The sequence below is a fragment of the Halichoerus grypus genome, chromosome 4 (genome assembly GCF_964656455.1).
Source record: "Halichoerus grypus chromosome 4, mHalGry1.hap1.1, whole genome shotgun sequence".
Lineage (NCBI taxonomy): Eukaryota > Metazoa > Chordata > Mammalia > Carnivora > Phocidae > Halichoerus > Halichoerus grypus.
The window spans coordinates 129,754,836-129,778,324 of record NC_135715.1 but is presented as its reverse complement, the minus strand read 5'-3'; the positions used below and the strand labels follow the sequence as shown (position 1 = coordinate 129,778,324).

General features: G+C 35.7%; 1 protein-coding gene and 1 long non-coding RNA gene across 3 annotated transcripts in view; one reads left to right on the top strand and one right to left on the bottom strand.

The window, feature by feature from the left end:
- The window catches only part of SCN7A (sodium voltage-gated channel alpha subunit 7), a 79,826-nt gene extending 68,647 nt beyond the window's left edge, over positions 1-11,179 (top strand). The window contains exons 20-25 of the mRNA XM_036090408.2: positions 723-1,001; positions 1,985-2,038; positions 2,825-2,962; positions 4,515-4,619; positions 5,169-5,439; positions 8,123-11,179. Of these exons, the coding sequence (XP_035946301.2) occupies positions 723-1,001; positions 1,985-2,038; positions 2,825-2,962; positions 4,515-4,619; positions 5,169-5,439; positions 8,123-9,189 (1,914 nt within the window). The 3' untranslated portion in view covers positions 9,190-11,179. The remainder of the gene's footprint in view (positions 1-722; positions 1,002-1,984; positions 2,039-2,824; positions 2,963-4,514; positions 4,620-5,168; positions 5,440-8,122) is intronic.
- The window catches only part of LOC118534498 (uncharacterized), a 265,028-nt gene continuing 244,903 nt past the window's right edge, over positions 3,365-23,489 (bottom strand). For both annotated transcript variants that reach the window (XR_013447198.1, XR_013447201.1), the window contains 2 exons: positions 8,155-8,348; positions 3,365-4,864 (listed from right to left, as the gene is read on the bottom strand). This is a non-coding gene — a long non-coding RNA (uncharacterized LOC118534498). The remainder of the gene's footprint in view (positions 4,865-8,154; positions 8,349-23,489) is intronic.

Sequence of the window (23,489 nt, the reverse complement as noted above, 5' to 3'; positions counted from 1 at the left end):
ATAAATTAAAAAAAAAAAAAAAAAAGAAGAAGGAAGGGAGTTGAGGAAATGGAGACAGTGATTCTAGACTATTACTGTTATTCAAGTCGAGGTTGTAGATTTCCTTCCCACACTTCCCGCTCTGGAGTGGCTCACCTGTGACAGAGTGGTGAAGTGAGGAGGTTTGTGATTTTGCAGGCTCCAGCTGTTCATTCAGTGTTTCCTGACATAGCCTCTTGCCTTGACTTCATTGATCTACGATCTCTTGGTCTTCCTCTTATTTCCCCTGCCACTTCAGTGTCTGCTTTGTAGGCTAATCCTCCCAAAAGTTAGAATCACTAAGATTTAGATGTAGGCCTATTTCTTTCTCATTTTATGTACTTTCTAAATAATACGTACACATATTCACACATGTTCAGATGTCTTCCCCGTTTCTGGCACAATACAGGAAGTTTGATACACATGTTAAATCAGTGAAATAATTATTTTGCTAATCAACTCTGTTGCCTCTTAGTGATTATTTTAGTACAAAAATTTTGAGAATGTCTGGATTTTTAATGTATATTTTTTCATTGAAATTTATTATTTAGGTTATTCAAATACTGGCATGTGACCTATTAAATCTTTAGTGACGGCCTTTTTTTTTTTTCGTTATTTCTATATGACATTACATTTAGTATTTCTAATTAAAGTGAATTCACATTTCTTACCTAAAGTTTACATGTTTGTTTTTTAAATGCCAGGTGGTTGTGAGAGCTTTGATAAAAACAACTTTACCTGCTTTGAATGTGTTTCTGGTCTGCTTTATGATCTGGCTGGCTTTTAGCATCATGGGAGTACACTTATTTGCTGGCAAGTTCTATGAATGCATTGACCCAACAAGTGGAGAAAGGTTTCCTATATCCAAAGTCATGAATAAGAGTCAGTGTGAAAGCCTTATGTTTAATGAATCCATGCCATGGGAGAATGCAAAACTGAACTTTGATAATGTTGGAAATGGGTTCCTTTCATTGCTTCAAGTAGTAAGTTCACTTCTGATTTTTTAATCAATGTTTTTATATGTTCATTCATATTATAGGTGGACATAAAGGACAAAATGTGGATGATTACTAGAGTTGGTTATAACATATTTTAGCAATTATTAGTAGATACATGTTATGGGACATGCTACACTAGGCTTATTTGGAAAGACAAAAGTGAAACACAGACCCTCCTCTGCTGGGAGAAGTTTCTAAGTACAGATGAAGGTAGGATTGACAGGGGAGATGGCAGGTACTGGAAACCTATTTCAACCATCATTGATGAGGTAATAGGGTCACAATTTTTGGTCCAGCTCAGGGTACTACTGTTTTGTTTCTACTTAGTGCGTTGGCTCCTCAGTAACCCAGCATCTAACAGAAATGAGGAGATAGGGCGCCTGGGTGGCTCAGTTGGTTAAGCGACTGCCTTCGGCTCAGGTCATGATCCTGGAGTCCCTGGATCAAGTCCCGCATCGGGCTCCCTGCTCGGCAGGGAGTCTGCTTCTCCCTCTGACCCTCCCCCCTCTCATGTGCTCTCTCTCATTCTCTCTCTCTCAAATAAATAAATAAAATCTTTAAAAAAAAAAGAAAGAAATGAGGAGATAAATCATTCATTCTTGTCTTACCTCCCCCATAGAAAAGCACATATATAGCAGTTAAAAGTAAAAATAACACTTGGGCAGCATGTATTTATTTACCATTTATCTATCTACCTCTCTCTCTCTTTCTATTTATACTATCTTACAATATTTTGTTATCAACTACAATTAAGCTACTACAATGAAGCTAAGTGGTTTTCAATACTTGTTAATAGACAATATAAATGCAGTAATGAAAATGATAAAGGTCTCAATTACATGGCATATTGAAATGTGGCCAGCCTTACTAATCATGTTTTACTATATTAATCACAAATTGAGTTTTACATTTTATTTGCCATGAAGCTTAAGATTTCCATAAGAATTAAATACATGCCATTTTTACAGGCAACATTTAATGGATGGATCACTATTATGAATTCAGCAGTTGATTCTATTGATGTAAGTACAATATCATCTTAGAGCCATTGTTAAGGTTCAAGCAAAGTTATTTTCGCAATTCAAGAACAGGGTACCAACAATAACAGGATAAATAACATGATAAAAGTAAATGCTTATGCTAGACAGAAATTAAATACATTTCAGATTGCATATTTCGCAAATGAAGTGAAAACGAAATCCTTCCAGGATTATGTACAGTGGTTGAAGCCCAGTAGGCCCATTTGAAGGATTATCAGACTTCATAACAGTGTTTAAACCAATGCAGTAAACTTTAAAATCCACATAAAACAATGATATCACTTCACCAAAAACAAAGAGGAAACATTACCTCATGTAGAACTGTTAGTTTTTCCTGTTGTAAATTGTTTCACAAATCTTATATTTTAAAAAGTTGGTGTATCAATATTTTGCTTATTTTTTCACTTTCTAATTTATTTTTATTTTTAAAGATTTTGCTTTTTAGAGCAGTTTTAGGCTTACAACAAAATTGGGAGGGAGGTATAGAGATTTCCCATACACCTACTGTTCCCACTCCATGGCCTATTATCAACACCACTCACTAGAATGGGGCACATTTTTACCAAGGATGAACCTACATTGACACATCATAATCACCCAAAGTCCATAGTTTACCTTAGGGTTCACTTGGTGTTGTACATTATATGGGTTTGGACAAATGTGTAATGACATATAACTATCATTACAGTATCATACAGAATATTTTCACTGCCCTGAAAATCTGCTATGCCCTATCTTATTTTGCTTATTTTTTAATTTAACTTTTAGGTAAATAGGCAACCTAATTTCGAAGACAACATCTACATGTATTGTTACTTTATCAACTTTATTATTATCGGATTATTTCTTCCTTTGAGTATGCTGATTGGTGTTATTATTGCTAATTTCAACAAGCATAAAATAAAGATAAGTACAAATATTCTTTGCTCACTAATGCCTGAGAAAATCAAGCACATTTATAAAAATGTCCTGCTTCAAATAATTGGTTTGGGATTCAGCTTAATGTCATTTTTATTTAGTACTTAGTTAAAAAAAACAGGTTGATATTCCTACATATTTGGGAAATATTGATAAAATGTTCATCTTTACATTGTTTTCTGTACTCAAATGTAAATGGGCAAGTTTAAAGGTTAAAAGTCACAAGTGTTTATATATGTTTGTAAAAAATGACATGCTGACAAACAAATAATATTGTGGTACATCTGCACAAATATGTGAAGAAGTTCAAGAAAAATCAGCTACACATTTTTACTCTCTGATATGTTCAAAGCTTCAGAGTCATAACCAACATAGACATCTTTGTCAGCACAGTAGCTTTTCCAGCTAGAAGTAGAGAGAACCCTAAATCCTAGATATATGGCCTAAATAGGAGTGCTTGAAACAAGTAGGAGACAATTCAGAGACAGAACCAAACAGCCCATTTGGCGCCATATCCACCCAAAGATTTCCTTCAGGGCTTCTGCAAATGCAAAGGCCTCAAAAGTCATTTAAGCCTGCTTATTTTAACCACAGAGACCTATTTTCTAGAGGTGTAGGAAAGCCTTCTAAAAAATCAAAGAAAAAAATAGTCTGTTTTGAAATTCTATCTTCAGCCATGTCATCAAAGTTCAGCCATGTACAGAATCTGGTAAACAAATCGCTCTCAGTCTCTGCTAATCAAATGGGATTAGGAGAACAGTGTTCAAATATGCATTTGATTGGATGCTTCAGCTTCTTGGGACTTCAACCCAATGGGATAACATCCTAGGATCTGCTTCTGGACTTCAAATTGGTGACTTGTCAAATTTAAGTGACTAAGTCCTGACTTGGGGCAGTAATAATCCCTAATCTCTAGATTAACAAAACATTAACTGTTTACCTCTTATTCACTTTATATATTTTGTATAAGATATTGAAATTAGCACTAGGAACACAAAGATAAATAAGCTCTAGAAGGTGCTATGAAGATGCAAGCACAAGGTGCTGTTGGCGTAATGGTATAAAAATATCTTCTGGTAAGTATTATTTGGAAAATTAAGTAATATATGAACTTATAAAAAGACATAAATGACCAATTCTATTTTTTCCTGCTTATTAGAAGGTACAAACCAATTTTACCTTTGGCTTTTGAATTCAATTTTTCTTAGTAAACCTTTCCATTTATCCCCCACTGTTTCTCCTTTATCTCTGTTTAACATGAGGTAGGCCTCAAGAGCCTGAAAAGATAAAAAAGTTGCCTACCCACAAGAAAGTGAACCAAAAGATAATTGATATCAGTCATTACCATATAGTCTATGTGTGTTTAGTGTGGATTTGTGTGCAGAAAGTCAGACGTGGTTAAATGTGATTTAGATCATTGCCTTTATGCCCTTTGTAAAATATCAAATCAGTAATTACCAAGCTTTCCAAAATGTCTATTAATGGTAAGGTAAAATTTAGATTCAATGTGATTTTAAATCTTTTTCTTTCATTTCTTTACCAGGGAGGCTCAAATATCTTTATAACAGTCAAACAGAAGAAACAATCCCGTGCACTGAGGAGGCTGTTGTGTGAGGACTATCAAAAAACAATCCGTCGCCCAGGAGTAAGAAAACCTCTAGATTTGTTTTTTAAGCTTCAGAAAAAAAAATTCTTATGTATATTCTCTTTTAAAAATGAAAATGTGTTGGGGCACCAGGGTGGCTCAGTCGTTAAGCGTCTGCCTTTGGCTCAGGTCATGATCCCGGGGTCCTGGGATCGAGCCCCACATCGGGCTTCCTGCTCGGCGGGAAGCCTGCTTCTCCTTCTCCCACTCCCCTGCTTGTGTTCTTGCTCTCGCTGTGTCTCTCTCTGTCAAATAGATAAATAAAATCTTTAAAAAAAAATAAAAAATAAAATAAAAATAAAAATGAAATGTGTTTTTGAAATTCTTCACAAATGCTTTTGACAAAATTTAAAAATATGTTCCTTAACAAAGTTTGGATGGTCTTTTGTTTTTTTGACTATATACAATATAATTATAGTTTGGTAAAAACTTAGGCCCTCATGTATTTTCCTGTTTATGCTAGGAGGGAAATTATAAACATACAGACAATATGTGTGTGTATATAACCTATTAATAAGGCTGTTATACCTTTCCTTTTTTCATCCACAGAATAAATTCCAAGGATTCATCTTTGACCTGGTAACAAATGAAGTTTTTAATGCCATCATTATAGCTCTTATCTGTTTTCAAGCAATAACCATTATGATACAAAGTGATGAACAGAGTCAAAATGTGGACATTGCTCTCTGCTGGATTAACTTAATTCTTATTATACTATACACTGGAGAATGTGTACTGAAGCTCATCGCTTTCCATTGCAACTATTTCACCATTGGATGGAACATTTTTGATTTTATGGTGGTCATTTTCTCTGTTACAGGTAAGATTTTTAGTCAGATTTTCTTTTATAGTAATACTAATTCAGGCAAGTTCTTATACTAAAAGTGTCCTGAGATATAGTCTCTTAATAGGCAAAACAGAGAAGAGATCCTTCTTATTCCAATTGGAATGGCTTATATTTTTGCATTCATACATGTACACTTACCTGACAGCTATAGGTGTTCAAAAATACGTATTGAATTAATACATACACTTTACTTCAGAGGTCACCCCTTCAGTGTATCACATACAGTATTTTCTAGGATGGCTCTAGAAGGAGCTTTTTATGTCTTAGCATGATATAACCTTTCACGGTCCCTATTCTTCTTTTTTCTCTAATCTCTAAAACTGTTTACAACTTTCACAACACTAGAGTGTTAGGCTTTAATAAATTTATCACCAGTTTTCTCTTACCCGGGAATCTCCATCTTTTATTTAACAAATATATTTGATTATCCCCTTTGTGAATAGACATTATGCTATATGCAAAGAATCTAATAGTAAACAGGGTAGGCGTAATCCCTGTATGCACATAGTTTACAATCTAGTAAGGGATACAGATGATTAAATAGTACATATTTAATGTGCTATTAACGTTGTGATAACGGAAGAAGCACAGGGTATTACAGTGGCACAAAAGAGTGAGGGGAACCTAACAGTAAGTAGAGGTCAGAGGAAACTGCATGGATGAAGAAAATCTAAATAGAGACATATTGGATAAGGGGCTAGCCAAGTAAAGAATCTAGGATAAAAATGTTTTAGGCAGGGAAAAGTTTGTTTATTGACTGCCTCCACATAAGACACATACTAGAATGTAAGCTCCATGAGAGACAATATTTAAATGTTTATTGTGTCAGATACTATTCTATATAGTTAGTAGTGAAAATGTGGACAAACTATCTGCCCACTTGTGCTTCCAGAAAATTCAACCTATTCATTTGGTAGTAGAAGCAGTCCAACTATTGATAGACAAGCACAAGAAGCTTGAAAGAAAAGTACATAAAGGCAGGAAGGGGCTGATAGGAAGAAAGTAGAGGAATATGGAATTAAAAAGCCCTTTGGGATGAAAGTGAGAGTTACTGAATCAGAGATCTCGAAGGAGAGCAAATCACGGTCAGACAGAAAGCTGTTTGAATTTGAAATCTCAGAAGGTGAAGAATCCTGGGTCCAGAATGTGGCCATAGCTGCATATGACTAAAGTCAAATGATGGAAATTATTACAGTTAAGAAAGTCAAAGAAAGAAAGACTGGCCTTTCAATGAGCTGTTGATGGTAGGTATTGGGGTGGAAAGAGCCACAGTGAGCCAAGTACTAAGTCTACAATGAGTGTAAATGAGGAGGAATAAATAGATCATAGAGCCAAGAAATGGTAGGCGATAGTACAGTTCAATGGCGTGATCCACAATGTGTCAGGACAGACAATTCTTTTTTTTCTTTATAAAATTGACTTAAAGTGTCTGGAAATCACATTGTAAAGAATGAAAGATGCTTGGTCGTTCCATTTTTCTACCCCGAGAAATATGGAGCAGGAAGAAAGAGCTGTCTGTGTTTGACAATGTCCCAAGGGAAATAGTGTCCTCAAGATAAAGTCAGATTTTACTTAAGAAAGGGGGTGAAGAAAATGTAGTGAAGAGGATGTAGAAAAAATTGTCTACAATTAAATAGGTATACCTCTGGCATAATGGAAGAATTTGGAAGATTGTGAGGACAAATGAAAATTTGAGTCAGAACAGAAGATTCACTAAAACAATGTGGAGATGAAGATATAGGTAAGATAGAATGTCAGAGAGAATGTCATCATCGACAATGACCAAATTGAATGGAAATATGAGACATGATCCTTCCAGATTCAACAAACATACCATCTCATTTAGAAGCTTCATGGGATTCTTTCCTCCCCACCTTCTCAACTCAAAATGAACCTCACTCTCTCCAGTATTTCCAGAGAACATCCCCTATACTTTTAGGGTAACTGTAATTTTACCTTGTTTTATTGTTATGTCTCTCACTCCCATAGTCCCCTCATCTACCCACAACTGCTACAAAAAAAAAGTTCTAGGCCAAGGCTCATTTATTTAATTCGATTTAAAGCTGCTAAGGGCCCAAATACTATTTATGAAATAAATAAATTAAATTATAATCTGTGAATCACTGAATGTCAGACATTTTTGTAATTATATTTATCAACTAGGTCTTCCTACCTTGCATTATAATTACTTTAAATATCTACCTTTACTCTCTAGATTATAAGGTCTTTGGGAACAAAAGTCAGGTCATTCACTTTTGCATATTTGCATGACACCTTTATTAGATATCCAATAAAGACTGGATTGAACTAAATTTCTTTATACAACTATACCATCTGTGATTCCACAAGTACTTGACCAATAGTACTCTTAAGATGATGATACATGTAATTCTCTCCCAAATTTTGCTAGAGACCCTGAAAATTGCCACAATTAATATTTGGCTAATTCCCACTTTCAATATGTTCTGTTGAATGGGAAGGATTAATAAAATGATCTTAACATATAGAAAAAATGATATAATACTTGAAACAATAAATAAATAGTTGAAATAAATAAGTAATTGAAATAATAAATGAAATAAAATAATTTATATTCCTCTAAATACAATCATATTTAAATGATTTTATTGCCTGTTTTATCTTCTCCCACACCAAGAACTATTTCTACCTATGACGATAGGATACTACCTTGTGCCTCCTTCCATTATGGAACTGATACGACTCTCACGGATTATCCACATCCTGCGTCCTGGGAAAGGACCAAAGGTATTCCGTGATCTACTGCTCCCTTTGATGTTGTCTCTCCCAGCATTATTGAACATCGGTCTTCTCATCTTCCTGGTCATGTTTGTCTATGCCATCTTTGGAATGTACAATTTTGCCTATGTTAAAAAGGAAGCTGGAATTAATGATGTGTCCAACTTTGAAACCTTTGGCAGCAGTATGCTCTGTCTTTTCCAAGTTACAATATTTGCTGGCTGGGATGGGATGCTCAATGCAATTTTCAACAGTAAATGGTCTGACTGTGATCCTGATAAAATTAACCCTGGGACTCAGGTTAGAGGAGATTGTGGTGACCCCTTTGTTGGGATTATTTATTTTGTCAGTTACATACTCATATCATGGCTGATCATAGTAAACATGTACATTGTTGTTGTCATGGAATTTTTAAATATTGCTTCTAAAAAAAATGGCAAGACATTAAATGAAGATGATTTTAGGAAATTTTTTCAGGTATGGAAGCGGTTTGATCCTGATAGGACACAGTATATAGACTCTAGCAAGCTTTCAGATTTTGCAGCTACTCTTGACCCTCCTCTTTTTATGGCAAAACCAAACAAGGGCCAGCTCATTGCCATGGATCTTCCCATGGCTGCTGGAGACAGAATTCATTGCCTTGACATCTTACTTGCTTTAACAAAGAGAGTTATGGGTAAAGATTTGAGGATGGAGAAAATGATTTCAGAGATGGAATCAGGGTTTGTATCAGCCAACCCTTTTAGGATCACATATGAGCCAATTACAACTACCCTGAAACGAAAACAAGAGGCAATCTCAGCAACCATAATTCAACGTGCTTATAAAAGTTACCGCTTGAGGCAAAACAACAAAAATGCATCAGATATTCGTATGATAGATGATGACAAAGAAGTTCAAGCTACTGCAGGAAATGCCTATTTTGACAAAGCTGAGGAAAAGTCAATTATTCAAGGCCAAATCTAATCCCACTTACTACCTTTTCACCTTCTAAAAATGTTAAAAGTTTGAATCAGAAACAAAAAGATCAAAGAAGTAAAGATTTTACTTACTCACCAGTTGTCTACAATCAATGGAAGTTAAGCTTGTGTTCACAAGACTCCATGTCAAGTTTACTTTTTACCGTTGTATATTCAGTCTAACCAAGACAACCCCTTAAAATCACTTCCATGAGTTAAAATGCCTTAAAATTGCCATTTGATAATCCAAATGGCTTGTTTTCTCTATCTGGCTTTTATGGGGTGTGCTTCTCCTAGAGGATTGGTGAGGTGATAGTAGAGACTAGTAGCAAAAGGGGCTTCCTCATATATTTTATGTCTACTTTATGGGATTCAAGGACTTAGTTACAAATAAGCAAGTACAATAAGTACTTTCTTAAGGTGGGATAGTGTTAAAAAATACAGTGCTACAGGCCATTAAATCATTAACTTGCCTAGACAGATGCCAACTGGGGGAAGAGAAAAAGGCAGTTCTTAGAAAGTTCCTTTGAGATCAACCACAGATACTCTTGGGCTGATCCAAACCATGTTTGTTTGACTGGAGCCTTGGTTTTGGTTTTTGTTTTCTTTTATTTTTTTACTGAGGATTAATATTATTTGATTGGTTTTGGATTCCTGGTTTTTCATCTCTTTGGCTAGTTCTACCTAAGCTCTAGCTCTTCAACAGAATGGATTCAGAGAATAAGAAACACAAAGAGAACTAGAATTATGGCCTATATTTTCCTCATTTATACTTTTTTAAAGTATACGTTTACTAAAATGATATAGAAACTGTTAGTAGACTCATGTATTATCTTATCATAAGACTGATATATATTATACCATTTATCCATAATGGAACATCTGAGGTCTGGCAAATGAAAGTCATAATATGAATTAGAAGAGTCAAGGCTTGCCATTATGTCTAGGCATTTTCAGAGTCTTGATCCTTACTTGGGAAACTGCGTCCACTTTGAAATACTTTTCACTATTCTTTACGATTCTCTGTAACTTAGAGAAAGAAAATGACCACTGAAACTGTGAGGACACCGAGTAGGAGATCAAAATACAAGTTTGTTGTTGGTAATGTTATGTAATATTAGTGTATACAAATTAGTTTTCACTTACTCATTTATCTTTCTAAGTTTGTTTTTGCTGTTTTTATTCTAATCACACACACACTCTGTAAAATGTTTTGTGTTTGAAAAACTTGAAAATCCTAAACACTAATTTTCACTATTAAAATTATCTTTAAAAGGTACCTATCTTTGATAGGTACAAATAATTGTTTTTGGACATAATCATAAAAATGCAGCCACTTGCATCCATGTAATACAAGATTCTGATATTGTTCCCTTTGTATGAAGATTGATTTCAATGTGCCTACAAAATCCTAAAGGATTCAGAAAGAAAATATGTACTGTTGACTTAAATGGCAAACTTTAAATATGTTGTATGACATTCAATATCACTTAAATGTCAGTAATTGTATTTTATTATGAATGCATGATCTTGAGCCTTAACTATTATAACCTATTTCTGCTCCTCAGAAATGTATTAACTTGACCAAGATGCCTTTGGGGGAAACCCTTAAGTAAATGTAATTTCAGGGTTCTGTTTCTTTCTGTAAGTGTTCCTTCCCTTTCTCCTCCCATTCGTCATCATGTGATGGGGACCAGTGAGGAACTAGTGTTAACTTGGTGACATGGTGACAGCTGGTGCTTTATCTAAATTTCTTAGTTTTCTATTTCTTGGAAATGCTTTAATGTAGAAACCGCTTCAGATATTTAAACTTAACCTTAACTTGCTTCTGTAAAATCAAGACCATTAACTGATTTTAGTTTGAAAATTATATCTTTTACTTGTAAACCATGTTTGCCACTAACCTTCCAAAAACTGTGTAAAGAATTATTTTTAACAAAGTCTTACAATATATTCTACTTTTTAGAAACTATAGAAAATAATAAATACAACCTGTTAACCACAGTAAGCTTTGGGTTTTTTTCTTTGATAAGTGAGGTCGCCTACTTTGTATGATAAAAATTTTTTCAAATGAGCCTAATTACATTAAAGCTTATTCATTCAGGCTCAAAATTCAAAGCTGGCAAAACTGTGCTTCCTTTGGGTTAAAAAAAATTGTAAAATAAATTTTAGTAAGCTTAACAGAGACCCTTACACATTGACAAAATTTACAAAGTACTCCTCCTATCAAAGTCATAAGTTTATTAGGTATATCTCAGTATTAATTAGAATTTGCTTTATGGAGGATAATGCTGAAATTAAACTGATTGGTGTGCTATGATTTGTCAGTCTGCTTCTTTAAAAATTTTCTTTCTGCTCCTTTAATAAATATAATGAATATACTTTAAAATCGTTTTAAAGATACTGGAAATAGCTACCATTTATTGAACAGACTATTAAGCCCAGCCTTGTTCTAAGTATTTGTCATGCATGAACGAGGCATTCACAACAACTCATGAAACAATGATAATTTTCATTTTATAGATGAACAAAATAAACTTAGAAGGGTTATAAGAGCTTCTATATGGCACAGAACTTGTAAACAACAAGGCCAGAACCTCAAACCAGGTCTAGTTTTAGAGCCTTAATATCTAACCCCTATCTACGATAACTGTCTAGTAATAAATGACCTAGCTAGAGGCAGAAGAAGTTTAAGATGAATTAAGTTGTTGAAGAGAGATAAGTTCCCTCTCTTTCTCTCTCTCTCTCCCTCCCCCTTTCTCTTTCTCAATCTCTCCTTCGGTGGAGGGAATTTTAAAAGTAGAGACAACCCCTGGAAAAAGGAAAGACACAAGGAATAAAACTGTAGAAGTTTCTTCATTCAATATTTATTGTATGCTAGATACTAGGTATAAACCCAGAGCCTGCATAGATACTCATACATAATACATAAATGCAAAGATAAATCTGAGACTAGAGAACCTGCTGACTACTGAGGGAAAACAGCTAATTATAATATATGGTAATTTTTATACTATTGGTGTAAATCCCAATATGTATTCAGGAAAGAATGATGGGTTCTACATTGAAAATTATAGGTAAAGTTAGTGAAGTGGACCCTAGAAGGAAAAGAAAGATTTTATCAATTAGAGAAGAAGGTAACTGTAATCAACACAGAGACATTTTTAAGAAAAGGAGTCCATACAGAGATGACACCTAAGGTTCTGAGCTTTTGGTTCTTCCGGCTAGACTATAAAGAGAAAGGGGAATTAAAGACAAGATAAAAACGTGTACTCCAGAGATTGGACGGAAAATTAGAGCAGAATTACTCTGAGCACCCTGATCCCTTCCCAGATATGCTTTATTTTGTCCTTTTGTTCTTGAACCCCCTCCTTCTTTAACTGTTCTTTCCAGAGATTCCAGGTCCACATTCTCAATTCTAACAGTCAATATAGAACTCCAGTGAGTGACGGGGTCTTCACTCTCCAGGTGGGGACTTTCATCTTTTATGTTAGAGAACCTAACACTGTCAGGGTCAGACACTTACTCATCTCCTCATCTGTAAGTGAACCTCTTATCTTCTTTGACTTCAAAAACACATGTGAGCTCAAAGGATTTTTCTCTCAATTCCAGCTAGTTAGTTTATGAACCATCCAGGAGGCACAACACCCCTAGTCCTGGATTCTACGTCTACATCACGTAAGAGTAACTTAAAATGATCCATAAGTTCAGAGTTCCCAATCACATAAAATCTCATCATCAATCTTCCCTTTCTCTCTCCCATTTTTGTTTTCATAAGATTCTGTTCAACACCTCCTAGCTATTAGACACAAGAATTTAGAGATAAATAAGGTTGTCTTTATCCTTAAAAAGGTAGTAGTCAGGATTTTCCAGAGAAACAAAACTAATAGAACACACAGGTTTCCCCCACTATCCAATAGTAGAGTGTTCCTATAAAACCTTTTATAAGCTGAAATGACGTAAAGTAAAGAAGTAATTACCACTAATTTATGTGAAAAAAAATTTTATCATTCCTAAACCCAAAAAAACCTCTTAGGCTTTTCTGATACCTTAGGACACAACTTGCTAATAAATACACAAAATATATCAAGATGAAGTATGGATGCTCACAAACACAGTTCAAAGCTGTGGCAGTTTGAGCACTTTTTCATGTGTCTATTGGCCATTCGGATGTCTTTTTTGGAAAAATGTCTGTTCATGTCTTCTGCCCATTTCTTGATTGGATTATTTGTTCTTTGGGAGTTGAGTTTGATAAGTTCTTTATAGATTTTGGATACTAGTCCTTTATCTGATATGTCATTTGTAAAACTACTGGGTATTTACCCCAAAGATACAAATGTTGGGATCTGAAGAGGTACGTGCACCCTGATGTTTATAGCAGCAATGTCCACAATAGCCAAACTATGGAAAGAGCCAAGATGTCCATCGACAGATGAATGGATAAAGAAGATGTGGTATATATATACAATGGAATATTATGCAGCCATCAAAAGAAATGAAATCTTGCCATTTGCAGTGACATGGATGGAACTGGAGAGTCTTATGCTGAGCGAAATAAGTCAATCAGAGAAAGACATGTATCATATGACCTCACTGATATGAGGAATTCTTAATCTCAGGAAACAAAGTGAGGGTTGCTGGAGTGGTGGGGGGTGGGAGGCATGGGGTGGCTGGGTGATAGACATTGGGGAGGGTATGTGCTATGGTGAGCACTGTGAATTGTGTAAGACTGTTGAATCACAGACCTGTACCTCCGAAACAAATAATACATTTTATGTTAAAAAAATAAAAGAAGAAGATAGTAGGAAGGGAAAAATGAAGGGGGGGAATTGGAGGGGGAGATGAGCCATGAGAGACTATGGACTCTGAGAAACAAACTGAGGGTTCTAGAGGGGAGGGGGGTGGGAGGATGGGTTAGGCTGGTGATGGGCATTAAAGAGGGCACGTATTGAATGGAGCACTGGGTGTTATACACAAACAATGAATCATGGAACACTACATCAAAAACGAATGAGGTAATGTATGGTGATTAACATAACATAATAAAATTTTAAAAAAAAGGTGTGGCAGTTTGATGCTGAGATGCTGAGTGTAGGTCCAGGCAAGGAGCTTGGTGGGGCCGCTCTCACTGCCTGGATAACAGCTTATGGCAAAAAAAAAAAACCAACAACAACGCTATTTTCACTTTTCCTTTAATTTTTTCTTTTCTTTTTTTCTTTTCATAAAAGTGAAAATCTTCTTTGGATTTCTTTTGGTTAGCGATAACGGGTACTAATGTAGCTCTTTTGTAAAAGCAAAGTGGTGCGACTCAAGTTTTCGAAAAGTGAGGGATACCTGTATATAGATTTATAAGAGGATATTTATTATTATGGGAAATGTTTCACAGGATTAAAGAAGCTGAGATATGTGGCAATATACCATGTGCAAGCTGGAGAATCAGGAAAGTCAGTGGTATAATTCAACCCAGATCCTAAGACCTGAGAACAAGGGAGTCATGGTATAGTTCTTAGTCCAAGGCAGAGGCCAAAGAATGTGGGGAGGGGCACAAGACCTGGAATTAATCTTAAGACCCAAGAACCAGGAACTCCAATGTCCAAGGGCAGGAGAAGATCAATGTCCTAGCTCAAGGACAGAAAGAGAGAACTTACCTTTCCCTTCATCTTTTTGTTCCATTCAGGCCCCCCGTGAATCGGATGATGCTTGCCCACATTGGTAAGGGCAGTCTTCTTTTTTTTCATCCTCTTACTTTTAACAGACAGATGTCATTGGAGTTGAAATGAGTTTCTTGTAAGCAGTATATAGCTGGGTCACATTTTTTAATCCATGTTTTATTGATGTATTTAGACCATTCACATTCAAGGTAATTATTAATATGTTAGCACTTAAGGTTTCCGTTTATTTTTTGTTTTCTATTTGTTTCTTCTGGTCTCATTTCTCTATTTCTGATTTCTCTGTTTCTCTTTTCTGGTCTGCCCACACAAAGCTTAAATATGTTTTAGGATTCCATCTTGATTTTGTTTTTGAATGTATCTCTTGTATATCTTTGGTATATATATGTGTGTGTATATATATATACATATATATATATGTATTTGTATTATGTATTATGTATATATGTATTAATTTGTTTCAATATATATGTATATATATGTATATATATAGTAGTCATTCTGAGTATTACTAATCTGTCCCTCTATCTATGTATGAATTATACCGTTCACTAACGTCAACATTTTACCACTTTGAGTGAAGTGTGGAAACCTCATTCTTAGTTATATCCCTTTGTCTTCCTTATTTTTAAGTATCATTGTCATGGGAATCAGATGATGCTATAATTTTTTTATAAAGATTTTATTTATTTATTTATTTATTTAGAGAGAGCATGCACGAGTTGAGGAAGTGGCAGAAGGAGAGAGAGAGAATCTCAAGCAGACTCCATGCTGCGCATGGACCCTGTCATGGGGCTCAATCGATCTCATGACCCTTAGATCACGACCTGAGCTGAAATCAAGAGTCGGATGCTTAACCACCTAGATGACCATGATGCTATAATTTTTGTTCCAATCATCAAATATGGTTTTAAAACTCATGAGGAAATGAATGGTTCTTTGAATGTACCCATATTTCTGCTCTTTGCCTATTCCTTCTTCCTTCCTGATGCTCCAGCATTCTTTCTTTTATCAATTCCTTTCTGTTTGAAGAATTTTGTTTAGCCAATCTTTAAGAATAAGATATTTTATTCCTCTTTAATATTTTTGTACTTATGTGTTGAAATGATAACATTTTTGATATACATTTTGATATACATTTTTGGGTTAAACAAAATATATTACTAAACTTTAAAAAAGAATATGTCTGCTAGTAATAAATTCTTTTAGCTTTTCTTTTTCTGAACATATTTTTAAATCTCTTTCATTCCTCAAGTATGGATTCACAGAATATAGAATATGTGGCTGACTGTTCTTTTATTTCAGCACTTGAAAAACATGATATCATTTTCTTCTGGTTTCTATGACTTCAGATTTGAAATCCATTATCATTTGAATTGGTATTCCCCTGCAGGTAATACTCATTTCTCTCTAGTTGCTTTCAAGACTTTTTTTTTGTGTTTATTTTTCAAAATTTTAACTGCGGTGTATCTTTGGCATGGATTTCTTTGTGTTTATCTTGCTTAGTATTTACTCAGCTTCTTGGAATTACAAGCTTGTGTCTTTTACCAAATTTAGGATATTTTTCAGCCAATACTTCTTCAAACAACTTTTCTATTCTTTTCTACTTTCCTTCTGGGATTGTGTTGCATGAATGATGGCTCTTTTGTTATTGTCTCATAGGTCCCTGAGGCTCTGTTCATTTTTTTTCCAGTCAATTTTTTTCCCTCTCTATTGTTCAGATTGGGTGAATTCTATTGTTCTATATTCAAGTTCACTGATTTTCTCCTGTCATCTTCAGTCTATTCTATTAAGCCATCTATGCAGTTTTTTATTTATGTTATTGTATTTCCAGTTCAGTAATCCATTTGTTTTTTTCTTCTAAAATCTATTTCTTCAGAGATTTTCTGTTTTTTAAATTTGTTTCAAGAGAATTTATAAATGATTGTTGAAGCATTGTTATAATGGATGCCTTAAAATACTTTTCAGGTAAGTCTGACATCTGATTCATCTCAGATTTGTGTCACCTAATTGTCTTTTCTCCTTCAAGGTGTGATTTTCTTAGTTTTTAGCATGCTGAATGATTTTTTTTTTCATCATACTCAGGGAATTTTTCTACCATGGTGGGAAATACTGGATCTTATTTAAGTCTTTCATTTTAGCAGGTAGTCACACTATTTAGGTTTAGCACATAGGTCTTGATCTGTTTTTGTGAGCTGTGGTTCTCTGGTGGCTTAATTTTTCAGAGGCTTTGTAGTGCTATTTTGGTCTTCTTGGTTTATCTGGTGCAGCTTGGACTCCCACTGGTTTCTGTTGGTGCTGCCTAAGGGACTGGAAGAAGTTTCCACAGGTCAGGCAATCTGGTTTTTCTCAGTGATGGTGGGGGAAAAGAGGAGACTCCCTCTACTTGTAGCTCATGAGAAAAGGAAGCTCTCTGAAGTGGGCTACTTGTGGCTACATCCTCCTTGCTGGCTCACCCACCACCTATTGTGTCTCTGGACAAGGAAGGAGAGTCTTATGCAGGCCTCTGGATCAAAGAGAGACTTTCTGGATCAAAAAGCCTTTCTGGATCAGACCACCTTTCGCAGATTGGTCTCTTTTGGCCAGTTCCATCCACCTGCTTCGCTAGAAAAGGGACATCTCAGGCACAGCCGAAAAGGAGAATTCTTCCCCAGTCACCTTACTTTTGGTAGGGCCCTCAAGAAATTCTTGTCAGTAGTGCAGGCTTGTCTAATGTTGCCAGAGGGACTCTCTTTAGATTCAGGGGAAGAATAAGCCTACTTGGACTACCTTCTGTTTTTAGATCAAGGCTGGGTGGACTTCTGCTGTTGGGTGTTGGGGTGCAAGGTGCCTTTCACTGCACTATGTCTCCAGTTGTGGGGTCTCAAATCAGCTTGCCTTCTTGTTACCACCTTCAGGGTCCTTCTTTGGTGGTGTTTTGTGCACTGTTGTATTTAGCAGAAAAGACCAGAGAAAATATGGTCTATGACATCTTGTCTCAACCAAAAGTCTCATAACATATTTTTTAAAGGTCTGTTAAAACTGTTAAAGGAGGGGCACCTGGGTGACTCAGTCATTAAGCCTCTGCCTTCAGCTCAGGTCATGATCCCAGGGTCCTGGGATCGAGCCCCGCATTGGGCTCCCTGCTCAGCGGGAAGCCTGCTTCTCCCTCTCCTGCTCCCCCTGCTTGTGTTCCCTCTCTCGCTGTGTCTCTCTGTCAAAAAAAAAAAACAAAACTGTTAAAGGAAAAGTTAATTAATGTAGAATATTTCATTTTCCAATATCACATAAATGAGGCATCACTTTAATTGGACAATTATATAAATATAGTTAGTATTAGTCTAAATACTAAAAATAACTAAAATACTATGAAAGTACTAAATACTAACTATTAGAAGTAGTGTAAAATTATATTGCCAGTAATCAGGCTGCTTAGAATTATCATTATTAACAAGCATCACTATTTAACACAAAGAATAATAGTAATAAAAATGTAATTAGGCCATCAAAAATTATGATCAATTTTTGCATGGATAAATCTTCATTTAGAACAGTGGTTCTCAAAATGTGTTCCTCAGAGGTGCCTGGGTGGCTCAGTCAGTTAAGCGTCTGACTCTTGATTTAGGCTCAGGTCATGATCTTGGGTTTGTGAGATGGAGCTCACACTAGGCGTGGAGCCTGCTTAAGATTGTCTCTCTCTCTCTCTCTCTGTCTCTTCCTCTGCCCCTCCCCTGCTCAAACAAATAAATATATCTTTTAAAAAAGTCATGTATTTGTAACCATGAACCATCAGCTGTCCTGGATATCTACCCTGTGTTCCACCAAAACCATTCTCCTTCTTTCTCCTTGCTCTCCTCTTAAAGACTCACTCACAACAGCTGCTTCAGTGGGTTCTCTTGCCCTCTGGCTTCTGGTTGGGTTTGGCCAATAAAAAACACCAGAAAAAAGTGCTTTCTCCTTCCCAGATTACTAGGTTTGTTTCCATTCTTTGCCTGTGACCACACCTTCTGTGAAGGACCCTTCCTTACAGTTAATATCTATTCTCTAGAAATTTCCAGTAACTATGATGCCTGTACCACCCCTTTCAGGCCTAGAAGCAGAATTCCTTGATTTCTCCTTACACCTTGCCCACACCTTTTATACGCCCATTTGCTGAACTCTCCACAAATTATTTCCTTGTACTATGACTTTTTTCCATAATAAGAGCTTATCCCTGATCCATATACCAACCAAACTTTTGGCCTTTTGTAGTTTTTGAGACTGAAAGAATTCAAATCCTATCTCCTATAATAATTTCTGCCAGAGAAAGCTTACATCTCATTTCTCTTCATTAAGCCAAGAGAAAAAGAGAAAAGAGAGAGAGCGAGAGAAGGAAGGAAGGAGGGAGGGAGGAAGGAAGGAAGGAAAGAAGGAAGGAAGGAAGGAAGGAAGAGAAAGAAATCTTATTACATGCTATACTTGTGTTTTATTATTATTTATTGATTTATGTTCAAGTATAATTAACATACAGTGTTTTATTAGTTTCAGGAAAAGGGTAAAATACAAGGTAAAAAATCTGAATTAATATCAAATAATATCTTAAAATATGCAAAATAGAGTCTCATTTTCTTTTTGTGTTAAAATTCTTATATCATAGCCTGTCTTATATATGCCAAAAGCCAGGTTACCAGGTTGTGTGCTTAGATAGAAAAACAAAATAAAATAGACTCTCTTGCCTCTAAAAATTATAATCTAGCCCAAGAGACCATGAAAAAAGACATAAAATAATTAAAAGTATTATATGCTACAACTCAAATTATTAGTAGGTAAGGGTACCACAGGTACTAATGTGATATGATCATGAGACTTGGTCTAGCCTTTCACCACACACTAACAGTCTGAGCATGATTAGAACAAACACTTTCACTAGTTGCAGCCCAGTTCTTCCTCTCTTGCTTCAAGTCCCAATTGTTTGAATCCCCTGCTCAGAAAATCACTTTTTGCTGCCACAACCCAGCCTGAGCACTTGGAAATCCATCACCAAGAATTTTGAATCTTACTGCTCTCAAAGCTTCCAGTCTATCCAGCCGAAAAAGAGATAGTGACCTCCCCAAACAGACAGCTCAAGGCATCACAATGAAAACTGTTCAATAAACCACTTCTAAGTGTAAGCTTTAGATGAGATAAAGGTTTCTTTTCTCACTGTTAAGAGGACTCTAAGTATGTAAAAAAATGACAGTTAGTCCCTCCAAATTTACTCTCACCTTCTTCTATGGTAATAGCATTCTTAATTATTAGCTAAACACAGCCTTCTGGAATAAATACTACCTTTTACAACCTCTTTTTCCAGTGAAAGCTGGCCATGTAACTAAATTCTATTCTTTTTTTTTTTTTTTAAGATTTTATTTATTTACTTGACAGAGAGAGACACAGCGAGAGAGGGAACACAAGCAGGGGGAGTGGGAGAGGGAGAAGCAGGCTTCCCGCCAAGCAGGGAGCCTGATGCCAGATTCTATCCCAGGACCCTGGGATCATGAACTGAGCCGAAGGCAGATGCTTAACGACTGAGCCACCCAGGCGCCCCTAAATTCTATTCTTTTAAATTTCTTTCCACCGATTGGAATCTGGGTGAAGATATGGGCCATCTGTAACGAAACAAGTAAGACCAATAATCAATGAATGATAAGCAACAAGATAGAAGTGCCTGGTTCAGATAAGCATAAAATAGTAGCAATTAGTCAGATCACGTTTTGTCTCCTTTATGAAAAAAAAAGAACCTATGTGTCACACTGAAGTGATGTCCCAAACTTCTTCCTTACATTTCTAGGCAAAGATCCAAATCTTAAAAAAAAAAAAAAAAAAAAAAAAATTTCCACGTCATTATAGCAAGATCACATTCTCTAGCATTTAGACCTAGAAAAATAGTTAGGCTGCAGTGCAGTCGAGAAAAGAGCACTCTAATATGACATCCCATTATAACTGACCTTTGTTAGTTGTATGGGTATCGTGACCAGTAGTTTCCAACTCTGCATTGACTTTCACTTGTGCTCAGTACAAATCTCTCCAAGATCTTAAACAACAACTGAATTGGAAGGAAACTATTATAAATTCATAAAATAGTGCACAGTGAAGTAGGAGTGCCTTTTTGATCATTGGATGTGTCATGCTGTTTCAGCTTGTGAAAGAGCTATCTTTGTTTGCTAAATACATATTTCTGTTTAATTGCTCCATCAATCATGCTTAATAGTCCTGGTGAAGAAAAGTATCTGTTCTCTCAACTAAATGAAATTTCTTTAGATCAAGGCGAAGCACGGACACATTTAGGTCAAGTGAGACTCGGCAATGGTGTAATCAGTTTGATTAAAGTAGACGTGTTGATATATTTTCTTTCATATCACAGAAAGTTACTAAGAATTATCTCTAAATGTCTGCTTTTCTCCTGGACCTTCTATTATTAAATATATTGCTATGTCCTCACATTGCTTTTTGCAGAAGACACTGTATTCTTCCGTTGGACACAAAGATTCTCTACTGCAGTGTAACCCAAGCCAAACCAGCCACGGGTTGTTGGGGATCTCTGCTGCTACAGCATTTGAGGCACATGGGAAAGGTCTCATGAATAATGCATAGTTATAAACAGGTGACCATAGCAAGATCTCTTCACTTGATGCTATTCCCAAACACACTCTGAGGAAAGTAATTGGATACCTTCATTAGCAATTGATCTGTACAGGAAGAAAGTGTGATTAAAAGCTTTGCACGGCATCGACTGCATGTGCATTAGCTTGCATTGACTTGCATTTATTTTCTACTGAAAACCCATGTAAATTGTAGCAATAACCAGAATCGTAATGCTAAAGAGAAATACAAAATATTTTAAAGCCACAAGTATGAAAGTACAGAGCCATTCTTCCACTGCAGAGTAGGTAAGAGGCAGAGGCAGTTTATCAGGAGGCCACCTTATAATTAGGTTAAGTGCCTGTGAGGCGGCGGCAAGTGCTGATGTGCTACCCAAGGAACAGCTGATAAAGTATGAATCCACTCTCGTCCATTTTCTTACCACCAGTGACAAGAAATGTCAGGAGGCTCCAAACACCTTCCTGGAACAGCCACCATTAATCTCCAATATGACCACATCACCTTTTTATTATTTTAGATGAAAAAAAAAAAATGGTGGCACATCCTCCCCCCCGCCCCCATCACAGACTACGTGTTAAACCTACAATATAGCAGTTTTGGGGCATTCCACCTCAGCCAGAATTATCAACACAATTGGCTAAAGTTAATTGCTGCTGTTGTGGGTGGGGAGCAGGTGGATGGCCCCCATGGCCACGTTATAGATGACAGATATAAGCCTCTCGACTTACACAAATCTTCTTTAACAAGAAGATTGAAATGTGGTACACTCTCCTAACTGTATGGTGAATTATTATGATCGTAAGCATTTATGGGCATTTGTGAGACAGCATTACAATGATTTCTGTATGTTTTGTTTCATTTTATATTGTTTCAGTTCAGTGGCTGTGATGTTATCAATAAGTCCTATAAAATATTAACTGTATCTGAATAACTTCTCTCTGAGATTATAAAGTAGAGCTATTTATTTAGGTCTTCTGGAGATTCTATGTTCCTGATTGTCTATAGGAAGCTTTATTGACATCATTGCTCTGTTATAGCTATGTTCTCCATATCTTAGTTATTCCTGCTTATCTTTGTTGGTTTAATGCATGAAAATTAAATATGTTGATATGGAAGAGAAACAAATAAAATTTTAAGCTGTCATTAGTGTGAGGTGCAAACATTGGGAAAGAGGGATTTACTTAAAATGATTTAAAGTCAAGATCTTATGCTTCCATTTATGAAAGATTAACTGCTGTGGGAATTGTCATCTCACTGTAAACCACAAGAAAACTTGACAAAATCTATGAGCGAAATATTTTTAGACAGTGGGCAATAGGCAGCACAGGACTGTGAAATCTGACAGCAAGGGTCCTGAGACAACGAAGTTCCAGGATCCTTGCCCTGTATTAAAGCCTGCTTCAGACCTGATTTAAATACACTTCAATACAAGCCTCAGATTTCTAAGCTAATCTGAAAGTAATTTAAACATGTGCCATTCTTTAAGGAATATAATAAAATGCAGCACTCAGTAATGTAAAATTCACAATTTTCAGCATCCAGTCAACACTGTCAGACAAGGAAAGAGGCAGGCAAATATGACTTTTAAGCAGAAATAAGAAAAAGATTGTTATAATATAAAATATGAAATAAGCAGACTATAATGTTAAAATAGCTATTCCAAATAGTATAACTATGGACAAGAATGTAAAGGAACAAATGAGTTAATAAGGAGAAAAATTGGAAATATAAAAGAAATTCAAATGGAAGTAGAGTTCTAGAGATTAAAATAAAATCATCCAAAATGAAGAAAAAAACTGGATGGGTTTAACTATAGATTAGAAACTGCAGAAGAGATCTGTGAACTTGAATACGTAGGAATAAAAACTGCAAATTTAACAGAGAAAAAAAAACACAAAAAACAAAAGCAAGAGCCTCAGTGACCTGTGGACCAATGTCTACCAATTTTACATATGAGTAATCTTTCCAAAATTAGGATAGAAAATATATCAACAGTAGTGCTGCACTACAAGAAAAGTCAAAGGAAGCTCTTTGAGTAGAA